This window comes from Notolepis coatsorum, assembly GCF_963971535.1.
Source record: "Notolepis coatsorum genome assembly, chromosome: 2".
NCBI classification, from domain to species: domain Eukaryota; kingdom Metazoa; phylum Chordata; class Actinopteri; order Aulopiformes; family Paralepididae; genus Notolepis; species Notolepis coatsorum.
This window is the reverse complement of record NC_140166.1, coordinates 164,762,274-164,789,803: the sequence shown is the minus strand read 5'-3', so window position 1 is coordinate 164,789,803 and position 27,530 is coordinate 164,762,274. Positions and strand designations below refer to the sequence as shown.

General features: G+C 43.3%; 1 protein-coding gene across 1 annotated transcript; it reads left to right on the top strand.

The window, feature by feature from the left end:
- The first annotated feature begins 1,906 nt into the window (after nucleotides 1–1,906).
- Nucleotides 1,907–19,828, top strand: LOC311222672 (cytochrome P450 2J4-like). Its single transcript, XM_084307268.1, has 10 exons — nucleotides 1,907–1,990; nucleotides 2,964–3,197; nucleotides 4,321–4,480; nucleotides 4,680–4,829; nucleotides 7,337–7,497; nucleotides 14,969–15,145; nucleotides 16,767–16,908; nucleotides 17,746–17,933; nucleotides 18,073–18,214; nucleotides 18,305–19,828. The coding sequence occupies exons 2-10, from the start codon at nucleotides 3,000–3,002 to the stop codon at nucleotides 18,478–18,480; spliced, it is 1,494 nt and encodes a 497-aa protein (XP_084163394.1). The 5' UTR covers nucleotides 1,907–1,990; nucleotides 2,964–2,999; the 3' UTR covers nucleotides 18,481–19,828.
- The last annotated feature ends 7,702 nt before the right edge of the window (nucleotides 19,829–27,530 follow it).

The following is a 27,530-nucleotide window of genomic DNA, read 5'->3' as shown; positions in this document are numbered from 1 at the left end:
GCTTAGTGAGCCACCAGGACAGCACTTTATCAGCTTTGTCTTTGTCTGTGTTGTCTGTGTGCCTAGTGTTTCTTGTGGATTCCAGTCAAAACAGAGACAATATAGTTAGTTGGGTATCGACGTGGTATCTCATGTATAAATCCACCCTACCTTAGACACTACCTTAGACTTCTCCAGAGTCAGACGAGAAGATAGATACCAATTTTCTCTCTGCATTCAGTAGAAAGCTATCTGGCGGCAAGCTTTAGCCTAGCTTAGCACAAATGAATGGAAGTGGATACGGATCAGGTCGGATAGCTTTCTACTGAACACAGAGAGGAAATTGGTGTCTATCTTCTTGTCTGATAACTGGAGAAGACAACAAGCGCATTTCCCTTAGACGTAGTGATGTGACGTTTGAAGCGAGGCTCCGGAGCTTGTGTCGAGCAATCCAGCTTTTTTTAAGTGGAGCCTGTATCGAAGCGTGTATCAGGTGACGTACTGATGACGTCCGAAGCCTCGGTCCGGGGGGTACTGCCCCCGAAGCCCCACTCCGGGGGGTACCGCCCCCGAAGCCCCACTCCGCGTCACTGATTCAGGAAATGGCTTCGGGGTTGGTGCGCAACGCGTCTCCAACACGGGATCATCCCTATGTTCCCCGGAACATCCCCGCAACACAAGTGTCGACATAGGAATTCATTACGAGTTTCTTTGCGTTGGAGAATCCCGTGGAGTACTGGGAAAGACAAATAAATGTGTATCCTAATAATCCCAACATATATATATAACAGATGGTAGCGCGAGGCACTGTCAGTCACGATGGACTTCAAGCGTTGTGAAGTGACTGGCGAGTAGCGGTACTGCGAGTTAAACTCACTCCACTTAAAAAGACACACTTTACACGTCATGAAGAGTGAATTCACCTTGGTGTAGCGGTCTGTGCTGTCACCTGTCGCCCGTGTCACGGCAGACCCGGGTTCTAAACTCCCTCGGGGCATCGAAGAAAGTTAAACACAACGCAAAAAAGGTGACCATATGATATCATCTCCGTTACATATAAACTTGCTGTAATGTCTAAATTGCTGTGCCTAATCTGATCACATCTGTATGATCCAAATGCAGGATGGCATGTCGATTTTGAGTTGCTTTTTCTGAATAAAAATTAATGAAGCAAGCACTTGTCCCTGCCATCATTCTGTTAGAAAAACACACTATATTAAATTATAGAATGTTGTAGTAACACAAGCACTTTCTCCTCTGTCCCTGCCATCATTCTGTTAGATAAACAGACACATTATTATTTGTTTATTGGCATCATCATCACTCTGCCTGTTCTACATTTATTGTCCACTTGATGGCACAGTAGAGCAAATGCACCATGAAGCTTCGACGATGGAAAGCCTCAATGCTTCATGAAGCTTCATCTCGCCATCACTACTTAGACGACTCTGATATCGCCGGCGCGATAGAATGACGTCGTTGTTTGAAGTGGCCTGTGATCTGCCCAATAGTGATCTGCCTGTGAAATGTAGTCTATTTCCGGGTTTTTTTCGACGTAGCATTATGACGTGGCCTTGAAACTACACGCTACTTTTTATTTGGTGTTGATAAAACAATAAGTAACTGAACCAGGATCATTTCAATTCGATGCTTCAATTCGATGCTAAATAAACCTTTACGCATGCGTAAAATGTGCCAGATTTAATTTGACAGGCGTTACATTTGTATCAATATCTTGGCCATTTGTTGTGCTAGAATCAAGCCGAAAAAAGTGAGAGGAAGTGCTGAAGGAGGCGGAAGTTGACTGCCAGAAAAGAACATTAGAAGAAGGATGTAAGTGAGCGATCCGTTGTTTACAAGATCATTTCTGCAGAACACACGTTTTTCCAGCCAGCAAAACTTTAGCTTTAGTAGTTCGACTTATAACAGTAGTAGTAGTAGCAGTAGTAATAGTAATAGTAGTAGTAGAAGTAGAAGAATCTTCATCTTTTGTAGATGACAACAACACAAGGTAAAGGCACTTATTTTGGAGATTTATTGCTTATGTTTAGTCAGTCACACTCTTACTGTACTTGTTGGGTTTGTACACATGAGTGTAGTGTATATATTTATTTTGGATACACCTCAGGCATCCTGCACTCTATATGACTGCACTCTAGTCATATGTGTACTGTATATATGTATATTGAATATCCCACTTTACTTACTTTTTTACTGTAAAACTTATTTTTTTTACTTTTTCTGTAAAAAACTTACTTTTACTGACTTTTTGTAAAAAAAAAAAAAAAAGGCATGCTGGTGATTGAGAATCAAATTTTCGTCTGTGTTTATTACCTTTGTATGGAGAAAATAATAATTTGTAAATTGCATTCTGTTCCGTTCTCTTTTGTTTATGTAAATATGCTACCTAGGGTGCATTTCCACAGTTGTATATGCTTGATTGAATATGTTTGCATTGGTTCATAGTAAAAATAACAAATTTTCTCAATCCGATTTTGTGTTTTGTGTTGTACATTATGCAGTATACAGTATATACAGTATTATACAATATGAAAACTAACTGTCAGGTCATATATGTGAGGCTGTGCTGAAAAAAAGGATACCAAACATACCATGGTAAAACATTTTAAAATGGGAATTATACAATTTAAATCAAAATTTGCTAAAACATTGAAAATATGTTCCTTTAAACTCCCACTCGACAGTGCATGGCGCAGTACACAAGATAACACGTTTCTAGGGAGTCCTACAGCTTGTCTGTAACAATACCGATACATGTGTACACACTACACTCACACACGCACTCATATAACACAAACAAACACACACACACACTGGCACAGAACAGGGGCATAAAGTGGAACCGAATGAACCCTGTACACACCCATTCACGTTGGCAGCCGTGGCCATGCAAATAGTGAGTTATGGTGAGTTATGTAATAAGATTGGATCGAAAAGCAAACAAGTGGTTTGATTGTTTCCAGATTCTTCATTCGTGGATACTTCAACTATAAGCCAAGATGGATATGTCTCTCAATTGTATGGCAGAATGGATAGACGTTCAGAGCATTCTGGTGTTTTTATGCATATTCCTGTTGCTTGCTGAATATCTGAGAAACAAAGCTCCCGAAAACTTCCCTCCGGGACCCTGGTCCCTGCCAGTCATTGGGGGTCTTCATCACTTCAAGCCTTCTGAAACCCATCTCACATTTGCTAAGGTACTTAACTTTAACCAAATGTATCTGTATAGCACTTTTCAAACGAATGAATGAAGTGCTTGACAAGACTAATAATGAACTGTGATAAGGTTTGAATGAAAAGCTTGAGTGTGAATAAAGGTCACATAAAGGAATCGTATAAACGTTAGAACAGGGGATGAAACAGGAAACTAAATATTATAAAAGGGCTCTCGTGTACAAGTGTGTTTCGAGAAGAGATTTAAAGTGCCATTCTTGAAGAGCTGTGTTTCACAGTCTCATCAGAAAACGTAAACAAAAATACATAATGTATTGTACATTATGTAATATATTTATGTGTAAATAAGGAGGTTTTGTATATGCAAAAGTTCAAAACAAACTGGAGCCCAACCAACAATCATTGTGGTCACGATCAATTACCCTGATGCACAGACAGCAATACTACTATGATTATGTAATATATGTTCTTATTTGTAATGCGTACACATTCTAAATTTTTGATAGATGCAATAAGTAAATATATAACGTATGGCTATGACAGAACATACATTATGAACCTTTTTCCCTGTGGTCGATTAGTACCTTATTTACATATTTTAAGCGAGATCTTTTCCTGGGAATGACACTCAGTTCATAATAATGCTGCATAGGCAAGTGATTTCCTCAGGGGGCCAGAGGCTCATTCACCATTGTCTCACCTCCAGGGGGCGATAAATAGTGACTTAACCCTTTCACTCCCACACTACCAAATGGTTAACCCTTTCACTGCGACAATATAGAAGGTTAACCCTTTCACTACCACACTACGTTAACCGTCTGTAGTGTGGTAATGAAATGTTAACCTTCTATAGTGTGGTAGTAAACAGGTTAAATGGTGATCTTCGAGATTGGCACTTTAAAAGAGGACATTGCTTTGGCTATAGCCTGAGTTACTTTGACAGGCCATTCCAAACCCATGGGAGCTGAGGTCACGTAAGCCCAGGTTCTAGGGTTCAATGCCCTATTAGGAGTTGGAGGTTTGTCTTAGTCTGATTTCTAAGTAGCAGTATATTTTTGTATTTCAGTGTGACAGTCAAGGAGACCACAGGAAACATTTACATTTATATGTATTTAATTTTGCTATTGAATACAATTTTTCCTACAGTTTGCTAAGAAATATGGAAACATTTTCAGCATTCAAATTGGGACAAAATGGATTATTATCAGTGGACATAAGTTGGTGAAAGAGGCCTTGGTTCAAAATGGAGCCAATTTTGCTGAACGACCAGAGGTGCCCGTATTTCATGATGTTATGGGAAATAAAGGTATTTCTTCATGGTTCTTGTTTACAATATCTCCAGTATGTATTATATTTGTAACCAGGGTTTGATGGATCAAAGAAGGATCTCCTCACGCTGTATATTTTGCTATATTTTGCACAAGGTTTCATTCAACCTGAACCTGTCTTCATCAGGTGTGTGTCTGAAAGGTACTGAAAAATAAACCTAATTCTTTATCCTATAGGTCTGATTTTCTCAAAAGGAAAGACGTGGAAGATACAGAGGAGGTTCGCTCTGTCCACGCTAAGAAACTTTGGAATGGGTAAAAAGAGCCTGGAGCCGTCCATCCTGACTGAGTGTGCCATTTTTAATGAAGCAATCAGGGATGAGAAAGGTACACTTCTGTGAATGGCTAGATCGTATGAGGCCATTTAAAAAACTAAACTGGGTATATTTCTCAGGGTATAACATCAGGCCTATTAATTACATCTATATTCTTCCACCAGTGGGACAAAATAAATAAGCTGTAACTTTCTCATTCGGTTGTAAATGGTAAATGGTGCATTTATATAACTGCTTTTATCCAAAGTGCTTTACCATTTTGTTCCTCACATTCACTCACACATCGATGGTGGAGGCAACCATGCAAGGTGCCAACCTGCTCATCGGGAGCAATTAGGGGTTAAGTGTCTTGTTCAAGGACACTTTGACACGCTGGAGTGTTAATCAAACCGGGAACCTTCCGACTACCAGACAGGCAGATGCAGGTAGCCTACTTTGTGCTCCGTTTGGCTCAGACTGCATCTATTGCCTTAATACGGTGATTAGTTCTCAGCAATCATGTGCTGTTACTAAACCCCTCATTAGTTCAACAAACAGATTCTAGCAGCCACAGGGTTTTGCCCTAGGAGGCTGAAATTGGGCATGGAGGTCAAGGGTGTGTGTGTTTGTGTTATATGAGTGCATGTGTGAGTGTACACATGTTCTGTGCCCCTGTGTGTGTATAATCAAGCCAAATGCCAATTGGCTAAAAAGGGGCATGGCAAGAGAGTGGCCTATTGTATCACTTTGAATGAAGCAATCAGCAAGGTAAAAGGTACACTTCTGTGAATGGGTAGATTATATGAGGTCATTTAATAAGCATTTTATGCAAGGTGCTGTAGATGCACCATCCAGCCACTAGATGTTGGACTAGACTAGCACCAGCATGTCATTTATCAATCAGGTTTATTCCATGTGGGGAAATGGGGAATAGGGAGGGGATACATGGCTGCAACATGTAAACAACGTTAATTTTGGACCCACAAAAACATTAAAAATTATAAATTCATGAATCAATAATTATTTTGCGGGGGGATTATTATTTTTAAATGATTACTCTACATACAAAATGTTTATCTATTGCACCTTTAATTACACAAGGATCAGAATGGTCTTTATTGCCAAGTAATTTACACATAAGGAATTTGATTTGGTCCTTTGGTGCAACATTAACGGACAGACAATTAACCCTTTCACTGCCACACTACAGCAGGTTAACCCTTTACTATCACACTACAGACGGTTTTATGTAGTGTGGTAGTGAACGGGTTAACCCTTTGCCACGTGGCAGTGAAAGGGTTAACCTTCCATGTCGTCACAGTGAAAGGGTTAAACCATTTGGTAGTGTGGCAGTGAAAGGGTTGAGGTAGAATAAAATAAAATAGAACCTCAATTAAAATCAACGTACAATAGAATAGAATTATTAAATAAAATAGGACAGGGCTGTACAATTGTGTATGATGTGGTTGATTATACTAATTAGAATAAAAATAACAATACAGTGGGATGAAAGTTATTACGTTACCATTGACTGAAGGAATGCTTGTTGTCTGGTCAATGTAACATAATAAGGAGACAGTAGCCAAAGTAACCAACAGAAGATATTTAATTAATATTTACCATGGTTTTTGTGATCAAAGGGTAACATAAAATAATGACAAACAAAGCTGTACAAACAGGATCAGCATCAGACACAGGGGAAGACAGAACAGTTATACATGAGGGAATGACAAGACGAGACACACCTGGGTTGATTACAAATGGGTACACCTTGGAGGGAAACGACAAGGACTACAAGACCAGGACAGGGAACTACAGCTAGACATAACACATCACACTGGGGTACACCTGATCAGGGCACAAACAGACCCCACAAGAAGTGCACAGATTATTCATCAGTGGGACATGTATGCCTCAGTTTCTTTTAATAACAATGAAAATGTATACAAACATTTTACAGCATGTGTATAACATCCACTTGTTTTTTTTTTTATCCACTTTTTCTCCCATTTTCTATATTTTCTCCCATCCCAATTTCGTATCATCCAATTCAACCCTCCCCTGTCACGAACGCTGTTTCTTGCCTCCCACAAGCCGGCTGCAATGTGGACTAAGTCATACATAGCACAAGTCCCCTCCGGTACTTGAGGTAACAGCAGTCGCATCTTTTCACCTGCGCAGCTCGATCTCTCAGTGTCGAGGAGTATCGCGTGGGAGGCTCACGCTGCCCCCGACACTTCCTGATTCTACTGCGCAGGCGCACCAACCGACCTGTAGGAGTCGCTGTCCACAACGCCCGATCCCCACCCTTCAGTTTCCCTCCCCGTAATACGGCCAATGTGTATTACTGTGGACGACCAGCTAAACTGAAAGCAAATGTGGAGCGCTGGGCTCGAACAGGCGAGCCCAGCGTCTCCAGATGTCGTGGCGAGCGCCTTGCCCACTACGCCACGTAGCCGCCCAACATCCACTTGTTTTAAAGCTGCAATGATTATGACAGTTTTTTCAACATTTTCAAAACTTAAAATGACTTGAGTTGAGAGGATTGTCATGTTGACTCTATCTGGCTTTGGTCTCCAGGGAAACCTTTCAACCCCCAGATCCTCCTAAACAATGCTGTCTCAAACGTGATCTGCTGCCTTGTTTTCGGCCACCGATTTGAGTACAGCGACGTCCAGTTCCAGACTCTTCTGAAGATCATCAATGAAGCTATTATTCTGGAAGGCGGAATGTGGGCTACGGTAAGATAACATTGTTTGCTTTGGTCCAGGTCATTCTGATATTTTTAAATTCCTATTTCAATTTATTTTACCTAGTGTATCTATTCATCTACTAATCTACTCATTACCTCACAAAAAAGCAGCATTATTATGCCTAGAACCTCACACATCGGAATCCTCATGGTTGATTTACACAAAAAAAGTGTATTCATACATGATTCTATGTGCTCTGGTTCAAAAGTACATTTTTCAAGATGGCGCCAGCAGGTATTTTGGATTTGGCCCTCTGACAAAAAATGCCGGGATTTTTGGGAGGGACACAGGGGCTAAATCTTTTATAAAAGGTCCATAGAAGTCAAATCAATCATCAAAACGAAAGGTTATCCTATAACCTAGTTATATGAATACTGGCTGAGCGTCTCGCTCTTCGCCATTATGAGATATCGCTTATCTCCTAGCACCTACTGTGCTCACAAACAAACAATTGCACTCACATGCACGTGACCAGGCCACGCCCCGCGGTCTACTATATGACGCCGGATATGGTCACACTCTACCTTCGTCAGAAAAAAGTTTCCAACACTGAAAACCCAACCAAGGGACCTCAGGGCATCAAGAGCGAGACGCTCAGCCAGTATTCATATAACTAGGTTATAGTATAACCTTTCGTATCATACTGGCCAATCGCGTCTCGCTCTTCGCCATTATGAGATATGGGGCCCGTAAGCCCCAACCAGGGAGGAGGGGAGTCCCGTGCACCCGCCCGTCCTAACGAAGGGGGGGAGGCAATCAACTCCACCAAAGTGCGAAAAAGGGGGAACCAGAGACAGAACCCCCAGTCATGTCGACGAGGTAAAACTTAACGAAGGGACCCGGGGAGAACCAGGACGCCGCAGCACAGATGTCCTCCACCGAGGCCTCCCCTAACAGGGCAGCAGCCCGAGGGGGGACCTGTCCAGCCAACGTGCAGCAAAGGGCAACGCCCCCGGACAACCAATGTGACAGGTGCTGCTTGGACAGCGCCTCACCCGCTTTTTGGGCCACCGTAACAAACAAACAGTTGAACGGAATCCCCTGAGAGCCCGAGGCCTGAGGTAAACCCCCAGTGCACAGACAGGACACGACAGGTGAAGGCCCGCCTCCAACTCACTAGAGGAGGCGGACAAATGCCTGAACCACAATATCCCTGGAGCGAAAGAGCTCCGGATATTCTTTGGCACGAAGACTGGATTAGGCCTCAGAGTCGCACCGCTATCGGCCAAATAGACAGGCACTCAGGCCGCACTGAGAGAGCACACGGCTCACCCACGCGTTTAGCGGAGGTGATGGCCAAAAATAACGCGGTCTTCAAAGACAGCAGATCCAATGGCGCCTGCTCAAGAGGCTCAAACGGGGCCTCCGACAACCGGCCCAGGACCAGTTGGAGGTCCCACTCGGAGACAGAAAACGTTCCACAGGCTTGAGACGGCGAGCGCCAAGCAGGAATGTTCCACGAGAGGGTGGCTGAACAATGTTCCGCCCCCACACTCAACCATACGCCACTCCCCAGTGTAAGCCGTGGTAGAGGACGGAGCGTGCGCGTACCGGATAGCGTTAACCACAGAATAGTCAAGACGCATCCCCACCAGATTCACACTGTCAGCAGCCAAGCCTAGAGGCTGCCCCAGAACAGGAGGCAGAACAGAGTTCCGCGTGCCTGAGAGAGGGCCCGCGGTGACCACGGAACAGGCCACGGCGGAGCCACCAAGAGTTGAATCAGGGCCGGGGACCACACAGTTGAGCCCCGGCCGGGCCCGACCAGGACCAAGTCCCGCGCTCCCGACGTACCCGCCCCAACAGCTGAGCTATCAGGTGTAAGGGGGGAATGCGTACAGAATCCCGGACGGCCACGGAATCGGTCCCAGACCTGCCCGATTATGTCTGGACGTAGTCCCCACTCGTCAGGGTGAGGACCGCCCCGCGACAGCACACCTGCACCCACATTCTCCCTGCCGGGGATGTGGAGAGCCCTCAGGCAGAGCAGATGGAGAACGGGGGGAGCGCACTCCTCCCTGTCTGACAATATACAACGCTGACGTCGTGGTGTCCATCCTGACCAAAACATGCTTTCCCACCACAAGGTGGTCGAGCTGTTTGAGGACCAGAAGGACTGCCTTCAATTCCAACACATTGAATGTAGCGCAGACCGGGCAGCATGGTCTCGCCAGCTGCCCCCTACTGCGTTGGCCCGACACGTCCCCCCATCCCATGAGGGAGGCGTCGGTGAAGACTGTGACGTGTGACAGCCTGCTGCCCACAGGGACCCCGCAGGTGAGGGCACCAGACCCTCCCCAGTACTGACATAGGAACCTTCAGCCGCTTCCACATGCCTCACACCGGGTCCATTTCCATACTGGAAAAAACCACCTCTGTATCCTCCTCATGAAGAGGAGGCCAAGAGGGACCCCAGCAGCAGGCGCATCACGGACAGCGCCGTAACCGCCCTAGGACGGAACCTCCAGAGCGCGCCGAGAACCAACCACTCGCCGCCGCTCCGAGAGGGATGCCCATATAGACCTTGAGCTTAGAAAAAGCCCAAGTACTCTACCCGTTGACTGGGAAGAGGAGAACTCTACTTCCAGTCTACAGCTAAACCAAGGCTGGTGAGACACCACCTGCCTGGTATGAGACCTGGCGATCTACCCTGACCGGCCAAGGACCAGAACGTCGTCCAGGGCAGAATACAATTCGTAACCCCCGAGGACGCAGAGGCCCCAGCGCTGTCTTCACGCACTTGGTGAAGATGCGGGGAGCCAGAGAGTAGCCGAACGGCAGCCTCTGGTACTCGTACGCTAAGCCCTGCAAAGGAAGCGTAGGTAAGCCCTAGGATGGAAGATCGGGATGCGAATACGCATCCTACAGGTCTATGGAGGAGAACCAGGCCCCCACCTGACAGCGTCTAACAGTTGGGAGACGGTCAACATTCTGAACCTTCCATGGGACAGGTCCAGTAGGGGTCTGACACCCCCCACCCCCGATTTCTCGGGCACCAGAGAATACCGGGAGGAAACGCCACGCATCGCGTCCTCCTTTGGGACCACGACGATGGCTTGCTTCGCCCACAGAGATTGGATCTCGTCGGCCAGAGCTGTCACTGCTGTTGACCCAAAGGGTCGGTTTGATACGGGGGAAACTGACATCACACTGGGTGACAAAAGCTCCCCCACTGAACACCTCCCCGGCATGGATTGCTGAGGAACTGTTCTACAGCTGGACATGCAAGGCGTGAGGTCGTCACACTGCCTGATAGGGTGGGTTCCTACACACCGTAGCCCTGCAGTGATATTACTACCACCCAAATCACGCGCGCCTGCCTGACCACCGCCGGTCTTCCGGCCGTGGGAGGCACTAACGTGATACCCGGCCTGGCGAGGGCGGGGCTGGGGGAACTCACGCTGCGACCCCAAGGGCTTTGTTGTTGACAGACACAACACCAGGCTCACCAAACACAGACGCAGAACGTGTGGCGTGGGAGCCGCTTGACAGCACAACATTCTCACGGACAGACCCAGGCCTAGCCAGCAACTGGGTGTCAGCCCCTGTCCCCATGATAAGCGAAACGTGGGGCCGCTTGCGCTTCATTGAAGGCACGCGGCCCGCAGCCAAAGGAAACAAATCAGAGCCCTTATCCTGCTGGTGTTGGGGGGGGGGGAGTGACCGGAGAGCGAGCTAGACACAGCTAGATGGCGACGTTTTTTTAGGGCGTGCTCATCTAATGTAGCCGATCCCTCGGCCTGTCGGCCTTGCGATCACCTGTTTTCTTTGTGTCCAGGGTACCTCAGGCGGGGGAAACAGGGCCGCTGGTTGAGGGCCTCGCCACAGCCGCTGGCCAGGCCGCGCCCTCACCTCTGGCTGCGCGGTGTGAGGCGGTGTGGGGCCTAGGTCAAATACCGCCCGCGCTCCTGCGGAAAGACCAAAGTCCCTCTGCGGAGAAGGGAGCCCTGAGGAGGGAAAAAACGTCTCTCCTCCTCAAGGGGAGACTGATCCAACCAAGATGTCTGTAAACAATCGTTGACAGCATCCTAGCCCTCCCTGCGGTTATAGCTTGCGGCTAGGTCAAAAGCGAATAACCTCAAAACCTTGCGCGATGTTTCGACGTCGGCTGGCCCTAAGGCCCCACCACCGACACCATTTTTGACAGAAAAAACAGCAATTCGAACAATGTTGCTAGTCGATGCTAATTCTATACCGTGGCGGTATAGGCTTTAACAGCCCACCAGCCACCTGCCGGGCTGACTCGCCTCATGGCGTCGGCCGGGCGGGACACCGTTCCACCATGTCAGAGGCAAAGGCCTGATGCCACCTGCTTCACAAGCACGGAGCACCAGTGGTGGCTGCAGACAAAAGACTACTACTAGTGAAGCACTGCCTCACTAGTAGGCATGCAGCAACCTCCACTGTGGTGTGCACCCATGAAGGGGTAAATGAATAAATTAACGAAAACTCCACTAACACACTGCAGAATGGGCTAGCCCATACACACAAATGTTAAGGGGATGCAGACCAGAGAAAAACACCAGTTCCGCACACATTTCATAGATTCACAAAAATCACACCACCCCTAGGCCTCAGCCCATCCACCCATGAAAATGGTAAACAAGCCCCCGTCAAAACTCCCAACATTAGACACTGATTGACCATCAGCATGAATGGTTAAGAGGAGGGAAGACCTTTTAGTAAAGACAGCCCTCGGCAGGGAACAAGAACGCAGACCCAGCATTGTAGCATTAGCATTAGCCGCGCGCACTAGGATAGCTGGGAAAACACCCAAAACAGAGTCATGACGATTATGTTTTCCCAAATATCCTGCCCCTCGCGCCAATACACGACTCGGCTGTCTCACAGGACAACGAGCAGTATCACAAATGCTAGCATTAATGCCTGGCAGCGCAGGCCCTACCTGTGTGCGACCTAGCCCGACAGCTAGCCGCCGCGCTAAGTCCCTCGATCCGCTGTCACAAGACGAGGAAACCCCAGGACAGGCCCGATGCGCTGTTAGGATGTGCCGAGAAGATTCCAGGGGCTGGTGAATCTCCGGCGAAAACCCAACATTATGTAATTTCTCTCTGCATTTCATAACAACTAGTTCATGGAGTGTACTGCAGCGTCCATGTTGGAAACAAAAAAAGAGGAAGGTAGAGTGTGACCATGTCCGGCGTCTTATAGGAGGACGCTGGGGCGTGGCCTGGTCACGTGCATGGCCGCCTAGTTATAGTTGAAAGTGGGGGCAGATTTTTTAACATTTAATGAACACCTGTATGTGCAATTTCCTGCAATATAGAGCCTTCAATCTTGACCAAAATAAAGCTGCTCTTTTCACTATAAAACTCAGTTTATATTGCAGTATGATAGCTATAATAATAATAACTTCACTGCGAGGGCTCTTTTAGCTAACGCTAGCTAGGCACGTATGATAGCCAATTACTATTATAATAATAATAACTTTCCCATCCTCCCAAAGCCCCTCCGGCCCCGTTCACATCCGCAGCGCAGTACCAACAACAACAACAACAACAACTAATTGACGCTATCAATAGCCCCAGTGAGCGCGGCGGCTGAATGAATGAATGAACACTTTATTTAACAGATTGCAGAATGGGTACAATACAGTACGGCTCAATACACACAATTGTTAAGGCGATGCAGACCAGAGAAAGACGTTTGTCTTGTTTACATCAGGGTCCACTCCATGTTAACCCCTTTCGTGACTGTGCTGCACCGAGTGAATCCACAGTCACTTACTACTCAATGGGAAACCAACCTAGATTTACCATGAAGGACTGGTTCTGGCCGAACCGTTCGTTATACAAGTATCACAGAGACATTACAAAGGTGCTCACAGTTGCACGAGGGGTTCGCACAGAGATACGGGATGGTTTGAAAGCTCGGCGTTGCTAATAAATATTTTTTATATTTTTTTATAAACTGCTCAAAGCGGCATTATTTCCGCCGTTGGGTGATCACAGCGCCTGCGCACCATCCCGTATCTCTGGATTCACTCGGTGCAGCGCAGCAGCGCCGAGGCTCACCATACGAGAAATATTCAGTTTCAATCTGTTTGCGCATTTAGTATACAGTCACAGTGTTCGACTTACATGATGATTTGCTCCATTTTGATGTAAACGCCGAAGAATAATCCAGTCACAATGTTATCCAATATCCAGCCTGAATTTTTCAAGGGCTTTCGAAAAAGCCGCCTCCCCCAACATGTCGTATACGTCATGCCGACGAACCGTGGCCCGTGGGCACTGGATCAAACCATTAAAGTGGGGGGTCACACAATCTTTGGAAACTTAAAAACTTGCTATTAAGTGTCATTGCGTATTATTAATTTGATTGAAATTACTTAGTTATGGTTAGATTTATATATGGGGGGGGGGGGGTATATCATATTTTTCATATGATCAAAAAGTGGGGGAGCAAAACCAGCGTTTGCCCCCCCATGTTCAATAGTCGTAGAGCACCCGCTCCGCATGCTCTATTGCGCAGGAGTCTATGGTCACGTGCATGGGTGCAAATTGTTTGTTCATGAGCACAGTAGGTGCTAGGAGATAAGAGTTATCTCATAAAGGCAAGAGCGAGACGCGATGACAGTATGATAATATAACTGCAATTTCTGTATGAAAAGTGCTATACAAAAACAACAATCAGCAAATTTCTACACACTGTAGTTTGTTACACGCTAAACAGCGCCCCATTTCCGGAATAATCCAGTCTTTTTCCATAGATCGCGAGATAGGACGCATTATATGCAATAAGCCCGAATCCTTCTGGTTGATTCCCTGAAACCCCAAATACTCCCAAATCATAGGTATATAACATGTACATAATATGTACATGTTATATACCTATGATTTGGGAGTATTTGTACCTTCACAAAATCCGATCGTTAGAAAAAGCTTGGTTTATGTCCGGTAAAGTAATCCACTGTGATCGTTACAGAAACATGTTTCATGTTCAGTAGAATATACATAGGGGGTCCTTACCTTAGCCAGGATGTACTCCAAAAAGAATAATTCCAATGATCCCATTGGCTATCGCGATTACACGTTTATATGTAATTACACGAGTTTACGGGACACTAGGTTTTGAGGCGAGCAGATCTGCTAGCGATTGCTTTGCAGGAGCTCCTCCCCCTCAGAGCAAGTGTTGATAGTCCAATTCATTCATTGCCTCTCCTGTTACCTTTCTATCAGAGTTCAAAAGGTAGGTGATACTGCCACCTGGTGATATTCGATCGTCATTGCAATTCAAAGGAAAGGAAAAGATCAAAGGATCAAAACCCGAGTATACTCAGGTTTCTGGCGCTCAACCGTTAGCGAGATAACCCGACTATACTCGGGTATGGTCGTGAAAGAGTTAAGATGCTGCTTTGGTCTTGTGATGAATATATATTAAGTCAAAGACCATCTAAACTCACGACACTCATCCCATCTCATGTTTATTTACACAGATGTACAACTTGTTCCCCTGGGTTATGAGACGCATTCCCGGTCCACACAAAAAGATCTTCTCTCACTGGGCCACTGTTATCTCCTTTGTGAGAAGCAAGATCAACCAGCACAACGAGGACTATGACCCCTCATCTCCAAGGGACTTCATTGACTGTTTCCTGAACGAGATGGGAAAGGTTATAGTACAACTCTTTGTTACAGACCAGTGTTAATTTTGGCAGCTATTTTCATTTTAGTTTTAGTCATGTGTCAAGTGCTCCTTTTTCGTTTTCATCATATTTAGTCATCTTCATACATTTTTTGTTTAGTCAGTAGTCAACTAAATGTCTGAGCATTTTAGTCTTAGTCCGTTTTTGTCTCAATTTGTCTTTTTTTTTCTAGATTTAGTCGACGAAAACGGATGACATTTTTGTCTATTTTTAGTTAATGTACTAAAATGTTTTATATTGTATAAATTATAAAACTTTTTTTTTCTTTTCTTTTTTACAGCTACTGTTTTATATATACTGTTTTTTTTTAATAACTAGAAAGTAATGGTATTTATTCACCAACAAGTGATTGTATAGATTAGTATTAGTATCATTAAATGACAACTATGCTCAACTATGCTTCACCCACGGAAAGGTTGTTGGCACATTGGTTCTACACGGACATTATACGTTGTTGCACTTGCTTCCAGAAGGCGCCGTTTAGGTTAGCTACAGTAGTAGCAGAGGCTCTGTTGTGATTTTTAATGCACAATAAATATTCAACATTCTCTTTTGAGACTCCACTTCAGACTCTTATCATTTGGCACTAAAAGCTAAACATTGTCACCGGTATGGCTGTCCGTAACATGTCATTAATTGTGGGCGAGAGGTCGATCAGTTAGCCACATTAGCGTGAGCTAGGTTAGCCACTAGTTAATGCGAGCTAGATGGAAATACAAACAATGTAACGTTACTGGTGAAAAAGTGATTTACCTTGGAATACTCCTTTGCCAACTTGCTGTACTTTGCTTGCAGGTCTGCAGCTGGATTATGAATAGTCCCAACTTTAGCCAAGGTAACGTTAAGCTAAAACTAGCTTTTCAAATAGCTCTTCAGCTAATGCTAATAACAGAGCTCCCCGTCACACTGCTCTGTCGGGACGATGGCATTAAGAAAAGTTATAATTATTTTGTCTCGTCTTGTTTTAGTCAACAATATCAACATATGAAGAGAAATTTCGTCCTGGTTTTTGTAAATTACATTTTTGTGTCCTCAGTTGTGGTCAACGATATTTAATAAACTATTTAGTCTCGTTAGCGTCACATGGTCTTCAGTAACGTGACGTCACGTCTCGTTGTCGTCATGAAAAAAACCTTCGTTGACGAACATCTTTCGTCATCATTTTAGTTGACAAAATTAACACAGACTAGGTACAAATCATGTGGAAATATGTACATGCAAGTGTATTATTAAATACGGCATTAAAGGAGCACTCAGTAAGATTTTCAAAATAGGAATGAGGGCAGTGGATACTCAGCCCAGCCACATACAATTATGTGGGATAATATATAATAACTCACAACTTATTTGACCATGTTCACACGGTGGCCATTTTACTCTTGCGTCATGCTCAGTATTTGGGTCTACACAGTTCTAATTTGTATGGGTTGTGTAGAGTCAACCATTACATTTCATACTTATTCCACATAATTGTACATGATTGAGTCTACGCGGTCCTTGTTCCAAATGATCCAAAATCTTACCGTGTGCACCTTTAAGTATTGTTGGCTGTGAGTTGACATAGGTTTACATTTATTTTGATTCTCAGTCCGAAGACGTGGCAGACTCAGGGTTCGACATGGAGAACCTGTGTTTCGTCACTCTGGACCTGTTTGTGGCTGGAACAGAGACCACGTCCACTACGCTCCACTGGGGACTCCTCTACATGATGAAGTACCCAGAGATACAGGGTGCTTAATGCTTCTGAATGTTTATAGTGGGTTGCAATCAGGGGTGTAAAAAGTACCAAGAAATGGTACTTAAGTGAAAGTATGGGTACCGTCTCAAAATCGTACTCAAGTAAAAGTCAGAGTATCTGGCTAAAAACACACTTGAGTAAAAGTCAAAAAGTGTCTACTTTTACATGTACTTAAGTACTAAAAAGTAAAAGTAAAAACTTTTTTTTATTCCGGGGAAATGAAATGTTCTGCTTCGTTTCGTCCTCTTCATCACTCGTACTATCGTTTGTGGCCATCTTCTGTAGCTTGTCACTCTGACTGTCTATTCTTCTGATAGCAGGTGTTTAATCAAAGATCTGCACTTTCTAGTCTTGCACAAGGACCAATCAGCATGGGTATGGGCGGGTTCATTTTCCATTGATGGAAATTTGATTGGCTGTTTTTAAATAAAGTGCGGACGCAGGATTAATAATGTTAACGTGAGTTCGGCCAGAGAAACAAATATACTAATTCAAATAGTTGGACCTGCGAGATTTGTACTTTGTAGGTCTGCATTTTAAATAAGGAGTAAAAAAAAGTATGGTTTTTTTCTCTGAAATGTAATTGAGTAAAAGTACAAGTATACAAACCTAATAATACTAGAGTAAAGTACAAATCCCTCAACAAAGTATGTAACAAAGTACAATTACTCAAGTACTTTACACCCCTGGTTACAATGAACTTAAATCCATGTCGTTCAAGCTCCTGTCCGTACAAGCTGAGTGAGGCTCGCTGAAATGTACTCCACAGTGCACACAAAGTAGGTTTCAGTGTCCATAATTATACACCTGTTTATAATTTATTTCTCAGCAAAGGTCCAGGCAGAGATTGATGCGGTGGTCGGGCCATCACGTCAGGCTTCTATGGCAGACAGGGACAACATGCCCTACACAAACGCAGTCATCCATGAGATCCAGAGGATGGGAAATATTCTACCTCTTAATGTGTTTCGCATGGCCGTGAAAGACACTGAGCTGGCAGGATACACGATCCCAAAGGTTGGTTTCTGTAGTACTGTTTTGCATACTGGGACTTTACCAATCCAATCCGTACAGATTTTTGGAATGACAATCCTTATGACAGTTTGGCATGTTTATGACAGTTTGGCATGTGTCCATGATCCCCCCCCCCCCCCAGGGTACCATAGTGGTTGGCAGCCTCACATCTGTTCTGTTTGAGGAGAGTGAATGGGAGACACCACACACTTTTAACCCTGGTCACTTCCTGGATAAAGAGGGCAAGTGCATGAACAGAGAAGCATTCATGCCATTCTCTGTCGGTAAATACAGACTTGTTATGTTCTTTAGTAGCTCTGTTGGTTGAACGGTCAGCAGCATATGTACAACATCTGTCCTTCCTCTGTGTTCAGGTAAGAGGGCGTGTCCTGGGGAGCAGCTGGCCAGAATGGAGCTCTTCCTCTTCTTCACCTCCCTGCTTCAGAGGTTCACCTTTAATCCACCTCCTGGGGTTGAGCCCAGTCTGGACTATCAATTGGGTGCTACACATTGTCCAAAGCCCTACCGCCTGTGTGCCGTCCCTCACTAGTAATTCAACAGTCTTACTGTATTTTGCTGTAATGTTAAATGCTGCGTCTGTCCATACCTTAGCAGGACTACCACAAAAACATAATGATCATGGATGAGAATGGATGAGAACTGATGAGATTGTGACGATATTCCTTAATTCCACGTAGAAATTACGCGATACATTAGTGGGGTTGCCAAAAACATCCTAAATAAAATGGGGTCGTGGTATAAACAAGTTTGAGAACCCCTGGCCTACAGTATAGACGTGTTAATCTTCCCTGTTGCATTCCATCCAATTCATTCAATGTTGCTACTGTAATGGTTTGGGCAGCTCAGCAGGATCGTTTCCTGGTTCACTATTCCTCGTGAAAATCATGATTCACTATTTCATATTACTTGCAATCTATACCCACACTTCAGGAAACGTACCCAGAGAACGAACACATGTACGTAGTAATGGGGATTTTAATGCATTGCTGTAACAATACAACATGTTGTCTTGTAATGATAATAAAAGTGTAAATATTGGACAGCTGCCTGGTAGCCATCCCAAGGCTTTAGGGGGAGGTATCTTCAAGAAATGTTTGGCTACTAACCACTCCTGCACAATGTTTTAACATATGTATATGTGCAAATACACTTAATGTCACATATATTCATGAATACTGTAGTCATTCACGTAACATTTAGTCATTTAGCTGACGCTTTTATCCAAAGTGACTTACAAGTTCTGTACGACAAGTCATCAGGAAGGGTACAACTCTATCAGCTGAGTAACAATGTTCATCAAAGTGTTGAGTGCTACAGTGTAGGTTAGTTTATTAGGACAAGTGCATGACAGTAAGGTTAGTTAGGGTTCGATTTCTTTTGATTTTTTTTTTTGTATTTTCTTTTTGTATTTTTTTTAAACAAACACATAAACAAACATGACAACACACGATAAGATATACAAGCATTAGTTGACAGTGCACATCCAATGAAATCACATTTGAGTTAATTGTCTTATATAGGATATACCCTTAATACCTGTTATCTAAAAACCTACACACATATGCTCTAGCTCGTACCCCCCCCTCCCGGACCCCCCATTGGATAATCCATCCATTTTCCCTCGCTCCTAACCAGACATTACCATTATATGCTAGCTTTTATTTTCTCCACCACTTCTAACCACAATGTCATTTTGGATTCATTGAGACCCAAAATTCTTGCTGTAGATATTTCTTGATAGATCACATCGAGATATGTAATAATCCAGACCTTTCGGCAATTTTTTTCCGGTTGGAACCATCGTGATGCTATCAGCTTTTTAGCCACTGTGATACCCGATAAAACCAATCTCTTTAGCTGTGGATGTACTGCACACTCAAAAACATCATTCAGCAGTAATACAGAGGGGTGTACAGGTATATTCCAAGTTAAGAGATTTGATAATTGCTGGGTCACCTCTTTCCAGAATATCTTAACTGGTGGGCAGTCCCAGTACATGTGCATAAATGTCCCCTCGTCCCCATTTGTACATAAGGAGCATTTGGAGTCTTGTATAAGACCCATTTTTTTCAGTCTTATAGGAGTCAAGTATGTCCTGTGAATATAGTTAAGATTGATTTGTTGATGGTCCGGGTTCCTTGATGTGAGTCGAACATTTGCCCAGGCTTCTTGCCAATCAAAATCACTTTCCAGGTCTGGTATATCCCTCCTCCAGACGTAGTCTAGGTGGAGGGTTTCATACGAGGACGTTAGTAATTGATGATAAAAATCTGAAACAAAACCTCTCGATGTCTCTCTTTCATAGAAGAATTTGTGGTATCTGTGGTGTTCAATTGGTTTCTTTAATGGAACACCTTGAGTCTTCAAACATAACAATAATGTCTTTTTATAGGTTGTTTTCCAATCAAGAGTGCATTGTTATTGAATAAGGGAGTATGATTATGCCATTTATGTGGGATAGAGTATTTTTTTTGTGTTTCACGCCATATCCGGATCGCATGAGTGATTATGGGGCCAAATTTTCGTTCGCATTGCTTAATTGATAATTTGGTGTATACTATGTCCTTCAGCCTATGTGGAGCTACTATATTTTCTTCTAAATTTCTCCAGGATACTGATGCTTGGGGATCAAACCATGTTGTCAGTGGTCTTAAGGTGTACGCCTTAAAATAGTGGTGGAAATCTGGAAATGCCATACCACCGTCTGCTTTGTTTCTCTGTGCGGTGGATCTTTTTATGCGTGGTGGTTTGTTATTCCAAATAAATTTGTATGTACAGTTTTTTATTTGAAGTAATCTTTTCTAAATAATACATCCAGAGCTTTTAGGAAGGTGCGGAATATAAGTATTGCCCCCCCCCCCCCCCGCCCAAATAAATGTTTGATTAATAAATGTATCATTTAAAAAAAAGCCATTGCACTCCGGCTGTGCTGACCTATGCAAATTCCTCAAATGTGGGAATCTCGACTGCATAATTACTGGTAGTGGGGGACTGCGTTCTTGCTCTCCCCTGCCCCCCTGAATGTTATCTATAGCAAGTTATCTATTTAAAGGTCAAACGGCGACCTCTAGGTGAAAGAGCCCCTATTGGTACTGCACTCTTTACATTTCTTTGTTTTAGTTTGATGTGCGGGTTGAATTTTAGTGGGTATACGGGTGGGGTTTCTATTGCTCCCGTATACCCACTGAAATTCAACCCACACATCAAACCAAAACAACAATGTGTAAATTAAACGCAGTAACGAGAGGTGCTCCTTTGCCTAGAGGTCACTGGTTCACTGTATTACAGATGTGTTAATGCCAAGAATGCACAGTACAGTAGGCAGCCTCTGGTGGAAGCACACTTTCACTCAAACATCTTTTGGAGACAACCACTGGGATGTCACCTTAGTCTTTATGTTATTAGTATGGTAGCAGTGCCCTCCTGTGGTCAATGTGTAAAATGCATGCACTACTATTCTGTTGGCGTGGTGATTATAAATGGAAGACTTGAATCTATCCAGAAGGATGTTGGGGTAGCAATTATATAGCCAGAGGCAAGGATGGACAGAATAATAGTTTTTACCTAGATAATAAAACCAGGGTTAATACACTGAATTACAAATGTAAATACTGTCATACAGAACTTGTAAGTCACTTTGGATAAAAGCATCAGCTAAATGACAAAATGTATGTGATGTAAGCTACCTCCATACTACATCATTATTGGAATGGAATGTTGGAACCAATGGAAACTGTTCTAGTGACTGGCTGGTCCTTAAGGTCCCTTGAGTTTGCTCAGAACAGGGTAAATCTGTTACAATATTACAAAAGCAGTCAAGTGTGGCAGAACCCCATGACGGATACAATAATTAAATGTAATAAACAAAAGAAAACAATAAGCAAATATACCTATTCAAACAGGGCCTACATGGGGGGGGGGGGGTGAGTGCGTGGATGCCAACGGTAAATGTAGATGAGATGTGTGTGAGACAATTACAGTGTATGGGTGCGTGTGTCTAGCGTGCAAAACTCATGTGGTGTAGTAATGTAAATGTGACAAGGCTGTTGTTTCGTGTGCGTGTACTAACCAGTCCAGTTTTAACAGAGGGCGGGGGGTTATCCAGAGGTGTGAGCGGTTGAGTGAGAGAGAGCGGGGAGCGACACAGGGATTGCTGGGCAGGGAGTTCAGTTCCTTGATGGAGAGAGAAGAAAAATAACACCGGTTAGAAAAAGGACAAAACACAAAACAAAATAATGAAACGGGGTAGAATCCAACAAGAGAGAGATATACTAAGACTTGAAGATACTTTAGTTTGACTAACCACAAGTGATCAGTACGATCAAGCAGAGTGACGGGCCGCCGGGCTTCTTATACTGCAGGTGTCTCTGCCTCAGAGTGCGCCCAGTTGCTCCGAATTGCGCCTGATTAGGCTCGACAGGTGGGAGTCACAACAAAATCTGCATTTTGCTATGATACCCCTAGCTCATGGAATGAACTCCAACAGTCCTTAATGGGATACCCTGAAGATAAAAAAAATAAAACATTGTTGTGTTTTGTTCTACCTTGGGTAGGGGTACCTAAAAGTCTGAGGGCCCTTCCTGCTAGACTAGTGGTAGGAAGGCCATACAGCTTCACTGGGAAATTATAAATGGATGTCTTCATGATGGATAAATGCATGGATTGATTATGAGCTTATGATGTCTGCATAATACATGACAGCCTTGTATTTATTGTACTGATTGCCTTAATAACTATATCATGTATGGACATATCAGGTACTCTACTAATAGTTTGTGTGGTACTGTGTGTGCTCTGGCCTAGATTGCAATATGGGCCTACTGTAGGACCAGGGTGACTTGTTTATCAACCTTCAAATGTCAATAGAATCTGGTCTCAGTAAACTATGCCTTTTTGGAACTTCAGAAATACAAACTTCAGAAATACAAAGCATATAACATCTGAACTCTTCTCCAGATACAATCACTGCATTGCTCCCCAACAACAAATAGAGATAATGGATGAGTCAAGGCCTTGCTGTGACCAAAGTGGAAGGGGCTTAATCAGAAAGGAACATCTTCAAATATACCAGCATATTCATACAGGAGAGAAGCCCTACCACTGTGACCAGTGTGAGAAATGTTTCAATAAATCTGGAGACTTAAAGAGACACCAGCGCATTCATACAAGAGAGAAGCCCTACCACTGTGACCAGTGTGAGAAATGTTTCAGTCAATCTGGAGACTTAAAGAGACACCAGCAAATTCATACAGGAGAGAAGTAGGCCCTTCTGCACTTGGGTAACCAAGTCAAAAATGTATATTTTCAGTATGTTTAAAAGTACCCACATGTAATATTTTGAGAGTATACTTGCACTGTATTTTTGGTATTTGCTTTCACTTACCTACTGTATTATATACCTGTGTATACCTAGTTTACCAAACTTAAATGTATAGTAAAATATTGTAACAAATGGAAAAGGAAAATAAAAATGTGTGATGCATTGGGAAATATAGTAAAGGTGACACTGAGATAACCCAGGTGAGTGTTCTGAGTAGAGGTCTTCAGGTCCGCAGGAATATCTAGGGGAAAACCTTAAATTTGTCAAATTTGTAGTTAATCTACGGGATAATCCCAGGCCCCCGCAAGAAGCTGGTGATCGTGTGGCTGGTTTCTGAGCACTATCGATATGCAGAGAAACTGTGTTGAATTACCACATTGGTATTAATGAGTTTCAATTGTAAGATAAAAAAATTTGCCTAATTTAACAGCAATGTTGTGCAGAGTTTACAGTGTCCGCAGCCATGTTGACATGATGATCTCGTAAAGTCGTAGTTGAGAGACCGTTTCCTACTGGAATTTCGACTCCAAGGGCCATTCCATTGTGTAATTTTCCATGTCCCACTTGTCTGGAATACAACAAAAGTCTGGAGCTGCTCCATTGACAATGAATGGGAGACTGATTTTGTGGACTGACAAGAATGTTTGTGAGTTGTTATATCCAAATACTGTATATGATATTTCAACAATTTCGTTTTTTACATTTATATTTGGTATATTTATATACCCAAGTTTATATTGCTCATAATAGGCCCAATAAAAACAAGGATTCAGGTGGATTTCTTGTTATTACTACCTCTTCAGGTCACCTCTATGGATATGGAACTTCTTATGTGCTTTCACGTACTTGATGATCTCGTAAAGGCGTAGTTGAGAGACCGTGCCTGCGTTTGCTACTGGAATCAACTCCAAGGGCCATTCCATTGTGTTTTTCCTAGTCATTTCCCACTTCCTGACTCGTCTGGAGCGGCTCCATTGACAATGAATGGGAGACTGATTTTGTGGACTGACAAAAATGTTTGTGTGTTTTTATATCCAAATACTGTATATGATATTTCAACAATTTACTGTTTATATACCGGTTTTTATATTGTTCATAATAGGCCCAATAAAAACAAGGAGTCAGGTGGATTTCTTGTGATTACTGGGTATCACCTCTGTGGAGTTGGAACGTCAGACAACTTGTAAATGGTGCTTTTATATAGAGCTTTTATCCAAATCGCATTACGATTTGTTCCTCACATTTTACCCATTCACTCACACACCGATGGCGGAGGCAACCATGCAAGGTGCCGACCTGCTCATCGGGAGCAATTAGGGGTTAAGTGTCTTGCTCAAGGACACTTCAACACGCTGCCCGGGAGGAGCTGGAATCGAACCAGGAACCTCTGGATTACCAAACAACTGCTCTACCTCCTGAGCCACTGTCGCCCCGCCCCATCTGTAGCAGTATCCCAGCGGTGACCTGAACTCCATCACGTCAGCACTTCCAATGGAGGGAACTTGCTCCTGGAGGTGGAAAATGGGTTTCTGTCCACATATCACTTCCTGAGGCGAGAATGATCTTTGATAACATGTGGAATCGCTGCTCTTTTAGTGGCCATCTGCTTTTCACCATGTAAGACAGCAAACAACCTGCTACAGTCAGGATTTAATGTGTGTGTGTGTGTGTATGTGTATGTGTGTGTGTGTGTGTGTGTGTGTGTGTGTGTGTGTGTGTGTGTGTGTGTGTGTGTGTGTGTGTGTGTGTGTGTGTGTGTGTGTGTGTGTGTGTGTGCGTGCGTGCGTGCGTGCGCGAGTGTGTGTGTGTGCGTGCGTGCGTGCGTGCGTGTGTGTGTGTGTGTGTAGTCTCTTCAACATCCGCCAGCTCCAGGCACACACAAAGACAAAATCCTGCCAAGTATGTGAGCTACAGTACGCTGATGACTGTGCCATCTTAGCTATGCAGCATGCTCTCAACACCATATCCAGTCTGTACCAATCCTTCGGTCTCCAGGTCAACATCCAAAAAACCGAAGTCATGTCCCAACTCACTTCCCGAACCTCTACACTTCCCAGTTTTCACCAGTGGAGGTTTCTCTATGACAACACGTGAAACACAAATTCACTCATAATTCATAATTATTATTAATTTACATATTTATATATATGTAAATTAATAATAATTATGAATTATGAGTGAATATATATATATATATATATTTTTTTAATTATTATTATTTTTTATTAGAAGTGTTTTCCTCTGTAAAAAATGCCAGTGAATTTTATTTTTTTCAAAAATTGCCAAAATTGACAGCTTTGAGCAGGCCTGCACTGCAGTAATGACTGCAGTATATTCGTGCAGATGGCTGCACAGGTTGACCCAGGATTAAATAAAGAATAAAGAATAGCCAATCAAAATAGGCTATTAACGTCATATAAGCACGGTCTGTGCAGTTAAACTCTTGCCATTGAATGATTGACAGCCCTTGACATCCAATACACGGAGGTTGAATATGATTGGCAGCCTTGAAAATCCAATCAGAGGTTGCTGCATTGCACAGTCAAAACGGGTCCAGCTGCAGGTCCGTAGGTTAGGTTTAGCTGGGGCCAATATCAAGTTTCTCAAGTTTCTTTTTTAGTTCTCATACAGAAGTACAGAATACTTTTATACAAAATGTAACAGAAAGAAGCATTTTGTATAAAAGTATTCTGTACTTCTCTATGACAACTAATAAAGAAACTTGAGAAACTTGAGATTGGCCCGAGCTAAACCTAACCTATGGACCTGCAGCTGGACTGGTTTCACTGTGTGAAAGAGCAAGCTAGTAGTTTAGTAAGCTGTACAGCTATAACAACACAGTAGGCTAAATTAAACTTTGCGCCAACATTAGGACCAAAGTATAAACCAGCAACTGAGCAACATGAAGAAGTGGACTTATGCATCTGGATCAGAAAAAAAGTTGTGGATGAAAAAGTAAGTAGGCTACAGTGTTTGTAAAAGCTTGTATGCTAACAGTAGCTAGCCAGCTTAGCCTACATCCAGGGGCGGACCTAGCACATTTGGCGCCCTAGGCGAGATTCACCACTGCGCCTTTATTTATTTATTTTTTTGCTCTGCGCAGTTTTGGCGCACCCCTCTATATCTGCAACCATTATTTGTACATAAAAAAAATTCTAACATAAGGGAAAATGAGCCAAAAATCTAAAACGGTCGGTCGGTCTGCCGGTTAACCCTTTTCACTGCGACAATACACAGAAGGTTAACCCTATCACGAATAATAATAATAACAAACAATAAAATAACGTGCAAATTTGCTTTAAAAGAAAATTATGTATTGTAAAATATGTTACACATATATAATCAAAATATAATATGCTAAATAAACAAACAAATAAATAAAGATTACAAATTCACTTTGTCTAAAGAACTATTTACATTCCACTCCCTATCATCACACTTCAAGGTTAGCCTGTAGCTCCTACTGGTTTCCATTTACAGTGCAATCCTTCTGGCCTTCCTCGCTGCAAAGTCATCAATCACATCAAATTGTCCAACTCCTGAGCCAGCTCCTTCCCATCCAAATCAGATTGCCCTCCATGGTTTAAGGTGTGTACAAGTGCCTCTGCTTGCTTCATCAGCTCTTGGTGTGGCAGGTCTTGGAAGTTGTACAAAATTGCATACCTTTCACCTTGGCACGTTTCTCGTCTTCTTCTTTTCTTCTCTTTTTAAACTGGATGGCCGGATGGCTTTTGCCTCTCCATAGTTCTCTAACGTTAGTCTTTCTTTCCTCAACGCTCAATTCTATAAACACTTGACCGATACCCATCAATGCACAGCGCTCTAGCATGTTCTGACTGTGAACACCTAAAGCTGAGGCTCAGACCGACTGAGCGTTTTAGATTTTTGGCTCATTTTCCCTTATGTTAGAATTTATTTTATGTAAAAATAATGGTTGCAGATATAGAGGGGGGCGCCAAAACTGCGCCAAGAAAAAATAAATTAGGCGACCGCCTATATCGCCTGTAGGAAGGTCCGCCCCTGTCTACATCACAATGATGATCACCAAGCTAACTTACTGTACACACTGTAGGGCTGGGCAATTAATCGAAACAGAATCGCGATATCGATTCATAGACCTATGCAATCTCATTTCTAAGTTATGACGATTTTTCTTTTATTAAACAAAAAAAGTTATAATTTTTTTATTGCATTTTTTTTAACTTTTTAAATTTTTTATCTGGGTTGAACATGATTTGTGGAACTCCCTCTGGTGTTGT

Excerpts from the sequence above, each read along its gene's own strand:
- LOC311222672 (XM_084307268.1), top strand. The coding sequence starts at position 3,000 with ATGGATATGTCTCTCAATTGTATGGCAGAATGGATAGACGTTCAGAGC. Across the intron at positions 4,830-7,336 it reads AGCAATCAGGGATGAGAAAG|GGAAACCTTTCAACCCCCAG; the intron begins GTACACTTCTGT and ends TTTGGTCTCCAG. Across the intron at positions 16,909-17,745 it reads GAAGTACCCAGAGATACAGG|CAAAGGTCCAGGCAGAGATT; the intron begins GTGCTTAATGCT and ends TTTATTTCTCAG.